Source organism: Electrona antarctica (genome assembly GCF_951216825.1).
Source record: "Electrona antarctica genome assembly, chromosome: 16".
NCBI classification, from domain to species: domain Eukaryota; kingdom Metazoa; phylum Chordata; class Actinopteri; order Myctophiformes; family Myctophidae; genus Electrona; species Electrona antarctica.
Genome location: NC_136797.1, coordinates 41,766,473 through 41,780,978, shown reverse-complemented (window position 1 = coordinate 41,780,978; position 14,506 = coordinate 41,766,473). Strand labels below are relative to the sequence as shown.

General features: G+C 41.7%; 1 protein-coding gene across 3 annotated transcripts; it reads left to right on the top strand.

The window, feature by feature from the left end:
- The first annotated feature begins 679 nt into the window (after nt 1-679).
- Nucleotides 680-14,153, top strand: LOC306939643 (UV excision repair protein RAD23 homolog B-like). 3 transcript variants are annotated; one of them, XM_079524281.1, is made up of 9 exons: nt 769-819; nt 1,131-1,205; nt 5,350-5,516; nt 6,000-6,055; nt 8,578-8,705; nt 10,575-10,719; nt 11,238-11,365; nt 12,512-12,688; nt 13,322-14,153. In XM_079524281.1, exons 5-9 carry the CDS (start codon nt 8,601-8,603, stop codon nt 13,433-13,435), a joined length of 669 nt encoding a protein of 222 aa, XP_079380407.1. In that variant the 5' UTR covers nt 769-819; nt 1,131-1,205; nt 5,350-5,516; nt 6,000-6,055; nt 8,578-8,600; the 3' UTR covers nt 13,436-14,153. The 3 variants fall into 3 exon arrangements, with proteins under 3 accessions (XP_079380405.1, XP_079380407.1, XP_079380406.1); XM_079524280.1 differs by lacking the exon at nt 769-819 and adding an exon at nt 911-991; XM_079524279.1 differs by lacking the exon at nt 1,131-1,205 and having other exon boundaries at nt 680-819.
- Nucleotides 14,154-14,506: the final 353 nt, after the last annotated feature.

Below are 14,506 nucleotides of genomic sequence, written 5' to 3'. Positions count from 1 at the left end.
TTTACAGGGTTAGTCATTCATTCATTCCCCCCGGAATTAAATAAATAAGCACGGCTAATCATCCATCCATGTGTGACAATTGTTTGACACACATCATGTCATGTCATGTCTATCTATAGCAAGAGGTGGAATTGACGTCAGATCTTCTACACAAAGCAAAACAAAAGGGAGCAGTGCACCACCCTGTGGCACCAACTGGCACTGCTGACTGTTACAAGTTGACAGAGTGGATTATCTTGGATTACGTCCGCCAAAATACATTCCAATAGTACATTTACTTGACCAAAAGGTAAAGTGTGATTTATTTTGATTTATCCTTAGTCCTAGTTGTCTAAAAGGTAAAGAGTGATGTATTTGGATTGATCCTTAGTCCTTAGTCCTTGTCTTGACGTTTGACTTGTTGGCTAAAAGGTAAAGAGTGATTTATTTTTGATTTATCCTCAATCCTCGTTCCGAGGTCACGAATCTTGACTTGTCTCGAACCAGCGTCCTCTCACACCAAAGGCAACTGCCAGAACCACTGAGCCACCGTGGAATACTCTGAGCGAAGGATTGAGGGTATATTTATGTGACAGGTGGGACATTAGGACCTGGGAGCTGCCTGCCCAGAGCAGAGCAGAGTGATATTTATGTGACGGGTGGGACATTAGGACCTGGGAGCCGCCTGCCCAGAGCAGAGCAGAGCGGTAGCTTGACAGAGCCTCTATGTTAAAACTCCCGTGAGATCAATGAAGCTCACGTTTGTTCTCGTTCTGTCGTGTGCATGTAGCGTCAGTGCCCAGCAGCACCCGTCGCGTCCGTGTAAATCAATTGACCAAGGTATGTTACAACAAAGGCTTACACATTGTAGTCTGTTGCATTTAGTATGATTTAGAGTTGTAGAAACTGTTGGTGCTGTTCTAGAAACTGTTGGTGCTGTTGTGGGGCTAGGCTGTACAGAGCAGACTACACTTGGACCCAGTGTCCACACACACTATTTAACAGAACACAGGTATGAGTCTCACACTTCAATGTGGATTATGGTGGCATGCGAAAGGTAGCCCTTTGGCATGCAACCACCTTATGTCATACTTTTAATACACATATTTATTATGATGGGGAATTAATATTGTTTCTGTATTTCATGGTAGAACAATGTCAGACCGGATCCAGACCTGGCTAGCCTGAATCCTGCCTGCTGGGTATAAGTGCCTTGGGCCTAGGAGGTAGGAAGATAGGCTTGCCAGTATATGTTTATATTATAATGAGTACTTATGATGGGTGCTCGGTGTCTAATTGCTCTGTTGTATATTGCAGGCTGAACTGGTGACACAGAGTGGTCAGCAGACAGCCATTGCTCTTTTCCTCAGTTTTATTTTGTTTTTAATTGTTTCCATGCTCTACAGTGCCTCCAGTATTTTATATAACCTTATTGAAGGAAACCTCCTGTACTGTATATTTTACTGAATGACCGTTGTTACCCCCCTTCACACACACAGAGGCATACATACAGCAAATGTCTGCTTGCTTTTTAGTCTACTAAGCAATGCTTAGTTTTTTATTTATTAGTCCTTATTGGTCGCGTTACTAAACGTTCCTGTTCTCCCTTTGAGCTTCTTAGTAGTGGGTACTGTATTTATGAGCATTGTATGTCTGTCATGTTTTTTTGTTGTTGTGTATTGTTTTGTTACTGGCAGAGCTGTGTCACTTGTTTTGCCTCTTGTCTTCGCCAGTTCACACTTGTAAAAGAGACTTCAGTCTCAATGTTGTTTTTACTGGTTAAATAAAGGTTAAATAAATTGCCTAAAACACTCACATTCCAGGTGACTAAAATGTGACTAAATTAAAACTATTCAAGGGACTGAAATGAGTTTGCTGCCAAAAACACAACACTGCATGATGTCACCTCCGTTCTTTATTTCCCCAGAGAGCAGACACGGTCCCCACAGGTCAGGTCAAAGGTCATTCCGACTGACAGACAGACACTCGGTCAGACACTCAGCGAGTCACTTGATTGATTCATTTACAAACACACAAGTTGTGTGTTTGTAAATAATCAGACCCACCTTTTGGTGCTGAATTGAGAAGCACTGGTATACATTCTAAACATTTGTATTCAGTCAGCTTTTATAAATGTCATTTTAAACGTGAAAACAGACTGTTGCGTGCTGCTGTCTGGTCGTGTGCTTCAAACCACTGTGATGCCGCATTAAACTACTTTTACTGGTGACCCCCTGGACAACCCCCAAGGGCCCCTGGGGGTCACCGGACCCCGAATTGAGGAGCACTGGCATACATTCTAAGCATTTGTGCTCAGTTAGCTTTTATAAATGTCACTTTAAACGTGAAAACAGACTGCGCTGCTGTCTAGTCGTGTTCAAACCATTGTGATGTTGCATTACCTACATTTACTGGGGACCCCCTGGACAACCCCCAATGGCCCCTGGGGGTCACCGGACCCCAAATTGAGAAGCACTGGCATACATTCTAAGCATTTATGCTCAGTTAGCTTTTATAAATGTCACTTTAAACGTGAAAACAGACTTCGCTGCTGTCTAGTCGTGTTCAAACCATTGTGATGTTGCATTACCTACGTTTACTGGGGACCCCCTGGACAACCCCCAAGGGCCCCTGGGGGTCACCGGACCCCGAATTGAGAAGCACTGGCATACATTCTAAGACAGACATGTCTGTCTGTCTAAAATAGCAGATCTACAAGCGCGTAGCGCGGCACCGAGTGCCGCGCTATGAGCTTGTAGGTCTGCTATTTTGGGGGCCTCTGTCTGTCTGTCTGTCTAAAATAGCAGATCTACAAGCTCGTAGCGCGGCACCGAGTGCCGCGCTACGAGCTTGTAGGTCTGCTATTTTTGGGGGCCACTGTCTGTCTGTCTGTCTGTCTGTCTAACAATCTGTCTTGTCTGTCTGTCTGTCTGTCTAAAATAGCAGACCTACAAGCGCGTAGCGCGGCACTCGTCTGCTATTTGGGGGCCACTGTCTGTCTGTCTGTCTAAAATAGCAGATCTACAAGCTCGTAAGTGCCGCGCTACGAGCTTGTAGGTCTGCTATTTTGGGGGCCACTGTCTGTCTGTCTGTCTGTCTGTCTGTCTGTCTGTCTAAAATAGCAGACCTACAAGCTCGTAGCGCGCCACTTGTAGGTCTGCTATTTTTGAAAAATAGCAGACCTACAAGCTCGTAGCGCGCCACTTGGTGGCGCGCTATGAGCTTGTAGGTCTGCTATTTTTCAATAGCTAAATTATAACAATGCTTAAAACACCAAAAGGGGTTCCCGCCCAAAATGGTTTAAGGTTATTGTAGCAGTCAATTTATATTGGGGGTCGGGAGGGGGCGGGGCGGGGGTCCCGAGACATTGCCAAAGCATTTCCGGGGGTCCCCGGCCAAAAACGTTGAGAACCCCTGGTCTATTTGGCTTTTGTGAGTCTATTGCAGCGTTTGAAAATAAATATGGCAAATGTAATTTCGCTTTAGAAACCTCCCTGCCTCTCACTTAAATGTCTTAGCTGTTTGTGCTCCTCCTGTACATGTCACAGCTATGACCATGGTCATAACTCTGACAAGCAGAAGAATAGTTTTGTGCATATTTTCATGTAACCTATCTCAAACCCTCACCCTAAACCTAACCTCCCACGGGGCAGCACACCTAAACCTAACCTTCACCCATGTCTAACCAATGACTAGTCTAAACTAAGTATGCACCCCCTAGCCTCTAGCCTGTATGCAGGATGGGGTCACAGTTTGTGACACATTTGAGTGATACTGTATGTGAATGGTGCGGAATTATGTTTTTTGGGTAAAGTTATTTAGCCAGATATTGAGATATTTAAACACAATTATTAGTCTCTCTTGCTGTGCCAAATGCCAGTAGGGAAATAGTTGTTTAGCCTGGGTGGGCAGTCGGCATACATTGTGAAAAGGTTTTCTTGATGCTGTAGCTGTGTAGCACATTGGGTTGTTCTAAAATGAAATGGAACTTTAAATATTGGTTACTGCCCACAACCATGGACAATGGGGTTTTATTCCTCCACAGTGCCTTTGGTTTGGCCCGGGCGCCATGACGTCGATTTGTACACTATAGGAGGAGAAACGTGGTTGTCTACACCCCCACCACACCAGAAATAAGGGGTTGGCACTAGTGATGGGGAGAGAAAAAAAAGAGGATGAACACCAGGACAATATCATGTCATTTTACAATAAAGGACAAATGTAATTGTGTCTGTGGAAAGACAAGTCTGTGACTGCCTCAAAAAGCTGACCGCTTTGACCTTAAAGCCATTTAACCCAGTAAGACCGGGAAAGTATCTTTGTCACTTTAGATTTTAACCACTTTAACCATTATTTTATATTGGCTATTCAATAACAGATATACAAGCTCATAGCGCATCACTAAATGCCACAATATGAAATAGAAAAATCATGAAAATGTATGCAGATCTTTTGAATCTTATGTATTTTTTTAAAGCAATTTATTTTTTAACTCAAATATTTGCTTCTGGGGGTCCCTGAAACAAACATTTTAAGATGAGGGTCCGTGGCCAAATGCATATAGTTTTTGGGGGTCCTTGACTTGAAAAGGTTTGTCATTTTTCTGAAAACTGTTCGGCCTCAGGTCTTAAAGGGTTAAAGACTTAATAGAAGTAACGTAATGGAAAACTTATGAAGGCATGAACTCCAGGTCAGGGTGTAATTTTATGCTTTTTACTGAATTCATCAGGAGTGTGGTATTGTGTAAGATCATTTTATACTCTGCCAACACGTGGGACTTTAACCCCAGGGTCAAGTGTTTGCACTTAAACTCATCTAGATTACAACCAGGACAGGTAATGATCCGCCTCTGTTCAGTATAATGTGGATTACATTCATTGTTTAATGATTAATGCATACATTCTTTTTTTAAAGATGGAGTGCCGTGCTTTTTGTACTCTTTCTGTTTTGTATGTGTCTATGGAGTTAACATTACTCTAATAGACTATAGATTAGAATTATGAAAGCCTTTGGTGCTAAGGTGTAAACCAGGTATGCTTAATGAACTGGTTGGGGTGGCCACATAAAAACATAATTTTAACACTTTCTGTACATTTTTTTTTTTTCAAAATAGTACAATGTTTGGGTGTTTATAAAACATTAATCCAAGCTTGCACTGATAAAAAAATAATCCCCTCTGGGCGATTCCTGGTTGGCCAGGGGGCTCCTCTTTTTTTAGTTTTTTCGCGCCTCATGATCCCGCCTAGGGTAATGGGAGGGAACGTGTTAACATGATGCTAAAACAATGATGGTATCACTATGCAATGTAATGACATTTGAGTTAGTATTTTTTTCGCACAGTCCTAAAGGCACTCTTTTTCTTCTTTGCAGCCTAAACCAGCCCCATCAGCTGCACACTCAGGCTCTGTCACTACATCATCCCCAGCAGCTCCAGGTGTGTCGGCGTTGGGCAATGACACCCCACCAGAAGATGCACCTAAAGACGACAAGACGGAGGACAGTCCTCCCACAACTGCTGCACCGTGTACAGCTACAGGGTATATCTCTCTTGGCTACTTAGGCCCTAGACACTTGGTCATATAACAAAGAGCGAAAATATCTTTTGAGCATTTTCAAGTCTTTGTGAAAGGTTTTGAAAATGTTCTAACAATGACGTTCACAAAACAAAGACGCCCTGTTGAGTTAATGAAATATACAAGAGGTTTGGTAACTTGTCTATATATGGGCGTGGAAGGTATAACACACGACGCGTTATCACAAACACTAAATGAAACCATTATCACTTCAATTGTTTAAGCACTATTTTCATTCTCCTTCTGTCATCCTGGCACTTTCATTCTAAGATCAGGTCTGTCAGGACACCCACTATATTATGATGCTTAATGTTGTGTACTAACGCTATAGCCGGATAAAATGAATTGAAAACATAACGTGGTTAAATCCGTTGTCTCGGGTTATATAATTTGTACATACAAATCATTATTTGTATTCATTATTACATGTTCATTGCTCTCCTGCAGCACCACTGAAGAGGGGACTAATCCTGATTTAATCGATGAAGCACTTTCAGCTCTTGGTAAGACCTTACGAACTGTCCCAACAAGAAAATGTCATATAGATTATAATTCGGTTACATTGTTGGCAGAGACACGCACTCTACCGAGTGCAAGCTTTCTTGTTTTGAACTGTGTCTGTATTGTTTATATCGAACAGAGGGTTTTAATGAGGCTGAAATTGAGTAGTAGTCATGTCACGTCATTCTCCTCTACCGCCGGCCAGTGCGGCCACCATCTCCTCCTCTTGTCTGCCTGTGAAATTTGAGCATTTGACATTGTTTGTGTGACCGTAATGAATACAAACTTTATTGTTCTCCAAGGGCACTGGTGTTGTTTGCAGCAGCAAAACAAAACGGGGGGGGATAAAAAGATAAATCAAGTTGCTGTCAGTGACACTTTTAACGGTGTTCGAGGCCCCTCAATGGTCAAATGTGGGGAAACTTACTTTACCGACACTTTGTTTTCTCTGCAGTCCAAGAACAGTTTACAATATAAATCATTACAGGTAAAACATTAAATCAACCATATGCTTTGCACAGAAATGAGTAATATACCTGATTTATAATTAGTTGTGCTGTTGTGAGCTTGTAGACTGGCCATTTTCGGCTTTATGGTTAGGCTTAAAGGTATATTCAGTGATTTCACTTAATTCAAATATCACTTGGGCTGCGTTCGAATTGCTAGGGTTGTTCCCTACTCCCTACTCCCCATACGGGGACCCAGACTCAGTGGACTCAAATAGTGATTAATTCGGACAATACTCCCTGTATGGGGAGCACCGACTCTGACGTCAATATCGGTAGAGGGCGCTATAGGTCCGCGGTTTCATGTACTTTTTATTTGCATTGTAATCCCCCATAGGGTTCAGATCGCCTCATAAAGAACTGTATGAAAAATAAACAAATCATCCCGGCCGTTTCACTCATTTGGATATGAAGAATTTAACTGACTATGACTAAAAAACAGTCAAAACGCTGCTGCTGAAATGATGATAAAAAGGTTATTCTTTTAAAATAACATAGGCCTATGATTATTATCAATACATTAATATTATATCCATTATCCAGCAATATGAAAACAGTGCGCCACCTTGACAATATGAAAATATCAGCAGCATGATTATGAACCCCCGCTAATCCTGGGGGGGGGGGGGGGGGGGATACACGGCAAAAATAGCCGATCTATAAGCAACGCGACGTCCGTGTTGTGAGCTTGTAGATCGGGTACTTTTGGTAAAAGAATTACCAAAAGTAGCCGATCTACAAGCTCTGCTCACATTACAATACGGACGTTAACAGAAACAGCAGTCCAATAAATTACTGCCTACATAATGAAGTTTTAATGTATTTAGCGCAATTCAATGAAATAATGTTAGATAACATATATTTTTTTTATGTCAGGAATTAATTAATATTAATAAAACATATGTTCGGAGACACAATTAATGTGTCTCACATGCATGTACAAATATATATTGGACTTTAGCACATAGCTTTACAACCTCACCAACCTTAATCCAAAAACTATTAAAATATAAGGCCTTCTACAGCAAGCAACTCATTCCTCTCCTAACAATACATGTCATGCGCTGGGCCTGGGTGATATGAATGAATCAGATTAGTAATACTATTGCAAATGCAAATGAATTGTTTTATTATAAATAAATAAAACAAAACAATTGCAAATAAATGCACAGATCATTTGTCTCGAGATCTGTAGCTTCGAGATCCGCCAGGGAAAGAGAGGGGAAACGAAAGTTTAAAAAGTACATTTGTGTTGATTTCTTTCGCTGGTTCAACTTCTGCCTCTTCTGAGTTGGAGCGCAATAAGCGCATGCATGCAGAAGCAGCGCACGTGCGCGCAAACGCGTGCATGTGCGTTCAAGAGCGAGCTTGCGCAATGCATTATGGGGCAGATTTGCTTCGCTGTGTTTTTGTAGTGACCATCGGATGGTCCCTACAATTCCCGGTGCATTGTGGGATACTTCAGTCCACTACATTAAGGTGCAAAAATGCTCACTACATATTCGGACACTATAACAAAATGGCGGAACCCCAAAGTAGTGCACTATATGGGGCATAGGGAATGAATTCGAACGCAGCCTTGTTCTTTCTTCGTTTTTGGATAACCCTCCCTACTATAAAGTGTGCTGACCATATAAGGAGTTCCTCCCTGTCCCCAGTGAGCCCCTGGGGTCAAAAAACCCTAGTTTCGGTTTGGGCTTTGGGCGGCAAAGCCTTCATCCAATCAGGATGAGAGGGGCCTTCCTCCATTCATGATCGAGTGGGGCGGGCCTTGGTGCATGTGCTGTTGGTTTGTTGTACTTCCCCCACTGTAGAGCGTGTGCATGTGCACATCTTGTTACCGGGGCGGACCGGGGTTTTTTCCAAATCACCCAAATCACTGAATGCTCCTTTAAAGAGGGCACAAAAATGAAAAGGAAAGCATTCATAAAACCGACAGTCATGCCAAAATATTTATGTCCTCACAAGCCTAATTATATTAATACAAACGTGTGTGTGTGTGTGTGTTCACTTCTCAGTGACGGGCCAGTCATATGAATCCATGGTGGTGGAGATGATGCTGATGGGTTACGAGAGGGAGCAGGTGGTGGCGGCTCTCAGAGCCAGCTACAACAACCCAGACAGAGCTGTGGAGTATCTGCTCTCGGTAAGAACGACCACACCAACGTATCGGACGTGTACTCGACATGCTGCACTACACAACATCAAGTGGCTGCTGTGTACTCGTACTGCACTCCATCTGATGTGAACTCGTTGTCATACTTCACTACACCAGGGGTTCTCAACCCGTGGGTCGCGACCCCTTGGGGGGTCGCCAAATTATTTTGGGGGGTCCCCAAAATATTTTCAAAAAAAATATATATATTTTTTTAAATTTTATTTTAAAGGATTTTTCAAAAATAGCAGACCTACAAGTTCATAGCGCGCCACTCGGTGGCGCGCTATGAGCTTGTAGATCTGCTATTTTTCAATAGCTAAATTATAACAATGCTTAAAACATCAAAAGGGGTTCCCGCCCAAAATGGTTTAAGGTTATTGTAGCAGTCAATTTATATTGGGGGTCGAGAGGGGGCGGGGCGGGGGTCCCGAGACATTGCCAAAGCATTTCCGGGGGTCCCCGGCCAAAAACGTTGAGAACCCCTGCACTACACCTGTATACCCATGCTACACTACAGCTAATGTGTAACAAACACGCAAGCATAAGCGCATTGAAGTGCATGCACGTGTGTGTGTGTGTGTGTATATATATATATATATATATATATATATATATATATATATATATATATATATATATATATATATATATATATATATATATATATATATATAGGATGACCAGATGTCCGGCTGTGTGGCCTGGTCTGCCGAGAACAGTCGCACGCAAACGTGCGTGAAATAAAGCCCATGTGCGACACATACTGCTCTACACCTCAATGTGTGTTGTGTTCAAGTGGCAAAGGTGGTGCTTTAACCCTCTGTGAGACGATGAATGACTGTCCCAATGATTATTTATACCAATCACTACCTATCTGCGACACGTGAGCTTGCTGATTCGGATTGGCTATTTTCACTTTTGTTGTACTCCACCATTGTACAATGAAAGATAACACGGGGTTAAGTGGTTAATGAGACTAATCAATTTAGTCAAAGGGGGGGAAAATCTTATTGATTTGTCAATAATATGAAAGAAAAAAACCTACCTGAGAAAGTGGGTTATTGGCCTTATAAATCTATCTATTACGAACAATATATTTTTGACTACCGTACTATTCACGATTTGCCCGAGTGAATTCATTGTAGAACACTTCGCTGCGATTCGAGAGTTGCCCGGGTTATGTTTTCATTGTTTAATCCACGTTTTTAATCGGTGCTAAGTCATACCACCGGACAGAAAGGGATATGAGACATGTTTTGATAACGTCATCGCAAAAAGGTTGGTCGCGCCGGCCAACGGTCATGGGGAAATTGAGTCCCTGTTTACAATGGGGAAAGTTGCATAGCAGTGCCCGTCCGGGCTGTTGTTGTGATCGGCACCTTGGAATATTTTTCAACACTACAACAAGCGATTACACCGTTTTTAAAGTGGATTTTCATGACGAGCAACTCAACAGTCTGGCTGTTCAAAGGTAAAGTTATGCTTAAAGGGGAAAACCACCCATTTTCAACATTTTACTATGTCATTAATATACCTTAGAGCTGTTGTGTGGAAATAATAAAAAGTCCCCCCATTCTGTGTTTCCTAGAACTGTAATTATGAAAAAAATCATTAACATGGTGAAACACATCTTGATGACATCATCAAGATGCGTTTCACCATGTTAATGATTTTTTTCAGACCTCTAGTTCTAGGAAACACAGAATGGGGGTACCTTTTTATTATTTCCACACAACGGCTCTAAGGTATATTAATGACATAGTAAAATGTTGAAAATGAGTGGAATGCCCCTTTAAGCAGTCTAGGCTATTAGACCACCGTACACTGCAGGCATTCAACCTGTTAATTGTTGTCCAGGGCATCCCAGCCAGGGAGGAACGCAGCACAGGAGGGGGAGGGGCCGACACAGTGGCCCCTCCTCCAGTAGGAGGAACGGCAGCCATTTCCACAGCTGGTCTGAGTCTTCCCTCCACAACCGGCTCCTCACAGGGTGACAGTGGAGGTGATTGCAACACAATAAAAATAATCAATTTAACCCATTCAGGCCTGACGTCGAAATTTAAAAAAAATAAGTTTTCTAAATCATGACAATTTTCGGAAAGATTTGAGGCACATTTTAACGATTTTTCAAAAATAGCAGACCTACAAGTTCATAGCGCGCCACTCGGTGGCGCGCTATGAGCTTGTAGATCTGCTATTTTTCAATAGCTAAATTATAACAATGTTTAAAACACCAAAACGGGTTCCCGCCCCAAAATGGGTTAATGGTTAATGTGGTTAAACGCTAACGTGACATGGATGCGTTCCAGGTCTCAATGGATTAATAGAAATGTAGTTTCCAGGTTTGGCCTGGGTTTGTGCAGAATTTGAGAACTCTGATACTCTCAATTCATGCAATGTTACACTTAACACGACGTGTTATGAAGTATAAAATGGGGCATAAGTGGTTAATCGATGCATATATATATATAAATATAATGTACAGGCTCATTGATTGATGATGACCCTGCTGTTCTCCAGGCAACCCCCTGAGCTACCTGGCCAGCCAGCCCCAGTTCCACACCATGAGGCAGCTCATCCAACAGAACGCCAGCCTGCTTCCAGCCCTGCTGCAGGAGATAGGCCGAGAGAACCCGGAGCTCTTGCAGGTACCAACACCATGGATTCAAGTTCTCAGTCGCCACGGCTGATTTCAGTCATTCGCATTCCATGGAAGCCCATGCATGTCTTCTATAAAGCATGTTGCCCATCGAAAACAGCCTATCTACAAGCTCACAACACGTCGCAGCGCAACGTGTTGGGTAGCTTGTAGATGGGCTATTTTCGGTTATCATTTTAGATAAAACTAGCAGCGGTCTGATATGTCCCGTTGCACATCGGCGCACACTCGGTGCATGTCATTGCGTCACAAGTGATTACTATTACTACTACTATTTATTGGTTATTTGATTGGTCACTTCAGTGATGCTTGCGGAACTCGACTTCGTCTCGTTCCTCACCGCATCCCTGTCGTGGCAATAATCACGTTAACCCACACCCTCTCGTGTAATATTGCTTAAGTAGCATTCTGAAAGCATGTGTCTCACACAGTCACAATGAAGTAGTGGGAGTTACCGGTAATGTCAACCCGGCGAAAGCATCATGACAAGTCTGTCTGTCTTCAATTACAAATTGTGTTACTGCAGCAGGAATGTAGATGACATTTAGCAGCACACGATGTTTCTTTCCTATGGCTCAGTGCATATAGGTTCTTGAATGCTAACGTTTGTTAACCTTTTAGCTGATCATGAAAAGCAAGGTCTTGCAGTGCCATCTCTCTTTCTGCAGCAGCAGTTTGTGATCATTACTTGGGCTTTGCTGTCTGCTGAGATGCCAAACTATGTGCTTAGTACATTTTTATGGGTTCCGTAGTATCATTCTGTTTTCTGTGGGAAAACAATCTCAAAAAACAAAACGATGATGTGTTGTACACAGAGGAAGATTACTTTGAATTGGTTGAGGCAAGAGCTGATTTTGAATTGACTTGGTTGGCTTGGTGCCAGATGTGGATACCTCTTCCACTTACAGCTCTTCAAAGGGATATTTTATTTTACTAAATCTACAAAGTGAAATTTACATTTCAACCACCAGCTGTCAACAAATGTATATTAATTTGGGATTCCATGTCCTTGACATGAAAATGTTTGAGAAAACAAACGGGTTTAAACAACATTAGGAGCGGCTTTACAGAAAAACATGCCGAAAGTCGCTTGTAATAGGCAAAATGGCAACACTGGTGACGTCTCCTCCTGTAGGAGATCAGCAACCATCAGGAACAATTCATCCAGATGCTGAATGAGCCCAACCCAGAGGGGGTACAGGACAGCAGCAGCAGCAGCAGGGTTGGTGCAGGTGGAACAGGTGATGCCGCCAGTGGAAACCCTATGAACTACATCCAAGTAACTCCCCAGGAGAAAGAGGCCATTGAAAGGGTGAGGACCATACCACCTGCTTTGACATTGTTTTAGTTCTACTCCGTCGCACAATGTTTCTTGCACACCGGAAATGGCCCGATATACAAGCTCACAATGCGACCTGATGCGATACATTGTGAGTTTGTAGATCGGTTTGTAGATTCCGCGCACGACAGCGCAGAGTGGGAGCTAAACACAAAGTTAACATTGTACTTAAACATTTATTTAGTAATACACAAGACGGTACACACACAGAAAAGAATGCGCTTGCTAGAACACTTAAAATGTACCACACTGTTTTAGTGTAATTACAGTGATTTCTGTATTTTGGTACAGTATACATTTAGGATGAATTATCATACAAATAATTGCGATTAGCAATTTAATCGTTTTTAAACATTTAATAAACTATGTATATCAAAATTACATTTCTTTTTGCCTTTTAGGCTTTGTGATCAAACATTCCATGGGGCAGATATGACTAAATACACAGACATAACACAGACATGATATATTTAAATAAGTAGTTCACCCAATAAAATGACTGAGTGTGCTCTACTGTCAGTTGATTAAGAGAAGGCCCAAATGTACAGTCAATCTGCTTCTTCTTGGTTACTATCTTACTTCTAACCTCTGTCTTTGTCATTCCAGCTAAAAGCTCTAGGATTTCCAGAGGGACTTGTTATACAAGCCTACTTTGCCTGTGAGAAGAACGAGAACTTGGCAGCAAACTTCCTCTTACAACAGAACTTTGACGATGATTAATACAGCCGTAGTTATTTAGACTGTTTTTATTTCCAACCTCTGCTTTTGGATTGATCACATTGGATGCACAAACAATTACAGGCCTTCTACATTTTTGTTAATTTCTTTTATGTAGAGACATATTTACAAGAACTTAACCATGTTTTATGGTTACAGTGGTTAAAATGTACATGTACAGTACAGGAACTGTTGGTTCTGATCAGTTAAAAATTGAAAACATTTAAGTAAATCTCACAATGTATCTGTATTGATGGCTACTATGAAACCAAAATGATCCTAGGAAAAGATAAACAAAACAGCATCTACCAAATAGGATGATGAAAGGTAGTTGACTCCAGGATTAGGGAGGTTTTCGTCACCTTCCTAAATCAATGGCCTCAGTCTTTTTCTTTTTTTTAAATGAAATTTATATATTTCTCATGCCTAAATCATCTCTTCATGATGCTGGCCACCTCTAATAAAATTGACTATATATCCTTATTGAAAGGATCATGCTGAACCCCAGTAGTATAATGGCCTATGCCAAGAGTGACCTATTTTGTTAAGTCACACAAGGCAATGTGACCTTTACATCTTTTCAAGGTGGAACAAGAAATCGCTTAATCTTTAAAATGTGGCCGTAGTCAGGCCAAAGTCACAAATGCAATGCAAATTGGCTTAAACCTTTTAATTCTCTTATGTTACGTGTAGTTAACAGACAGCCGTGTTTTCTGAAAAACTTGGGGGGGGGGGGAAATGACTTGGACCATTATTGTAGGAAGGTGACATTTTCCTACACCTGTTATGTTCTCGTTTATTTTCTATTTTCACTTTGCAGTTACTGCGATTCCTAGATGTTATAGCAGCAGTTTTTGATTACTAAAGATTTCTAAATGATGATGAACATGTTATGGTAAATGTTTTGTTTTATATATTTTCTAGTAAAATTACAATATCTGACTGCATGCAAATAATCAAAGTGTGTCTTGTGGACAACAGCTTTGTAAGAAGACGGGCATCATTGTGGCTTATGTAATAAAGTCTATAATCCTGAAACATCTATATACATGTAGGCCCTGTGACATACCATCC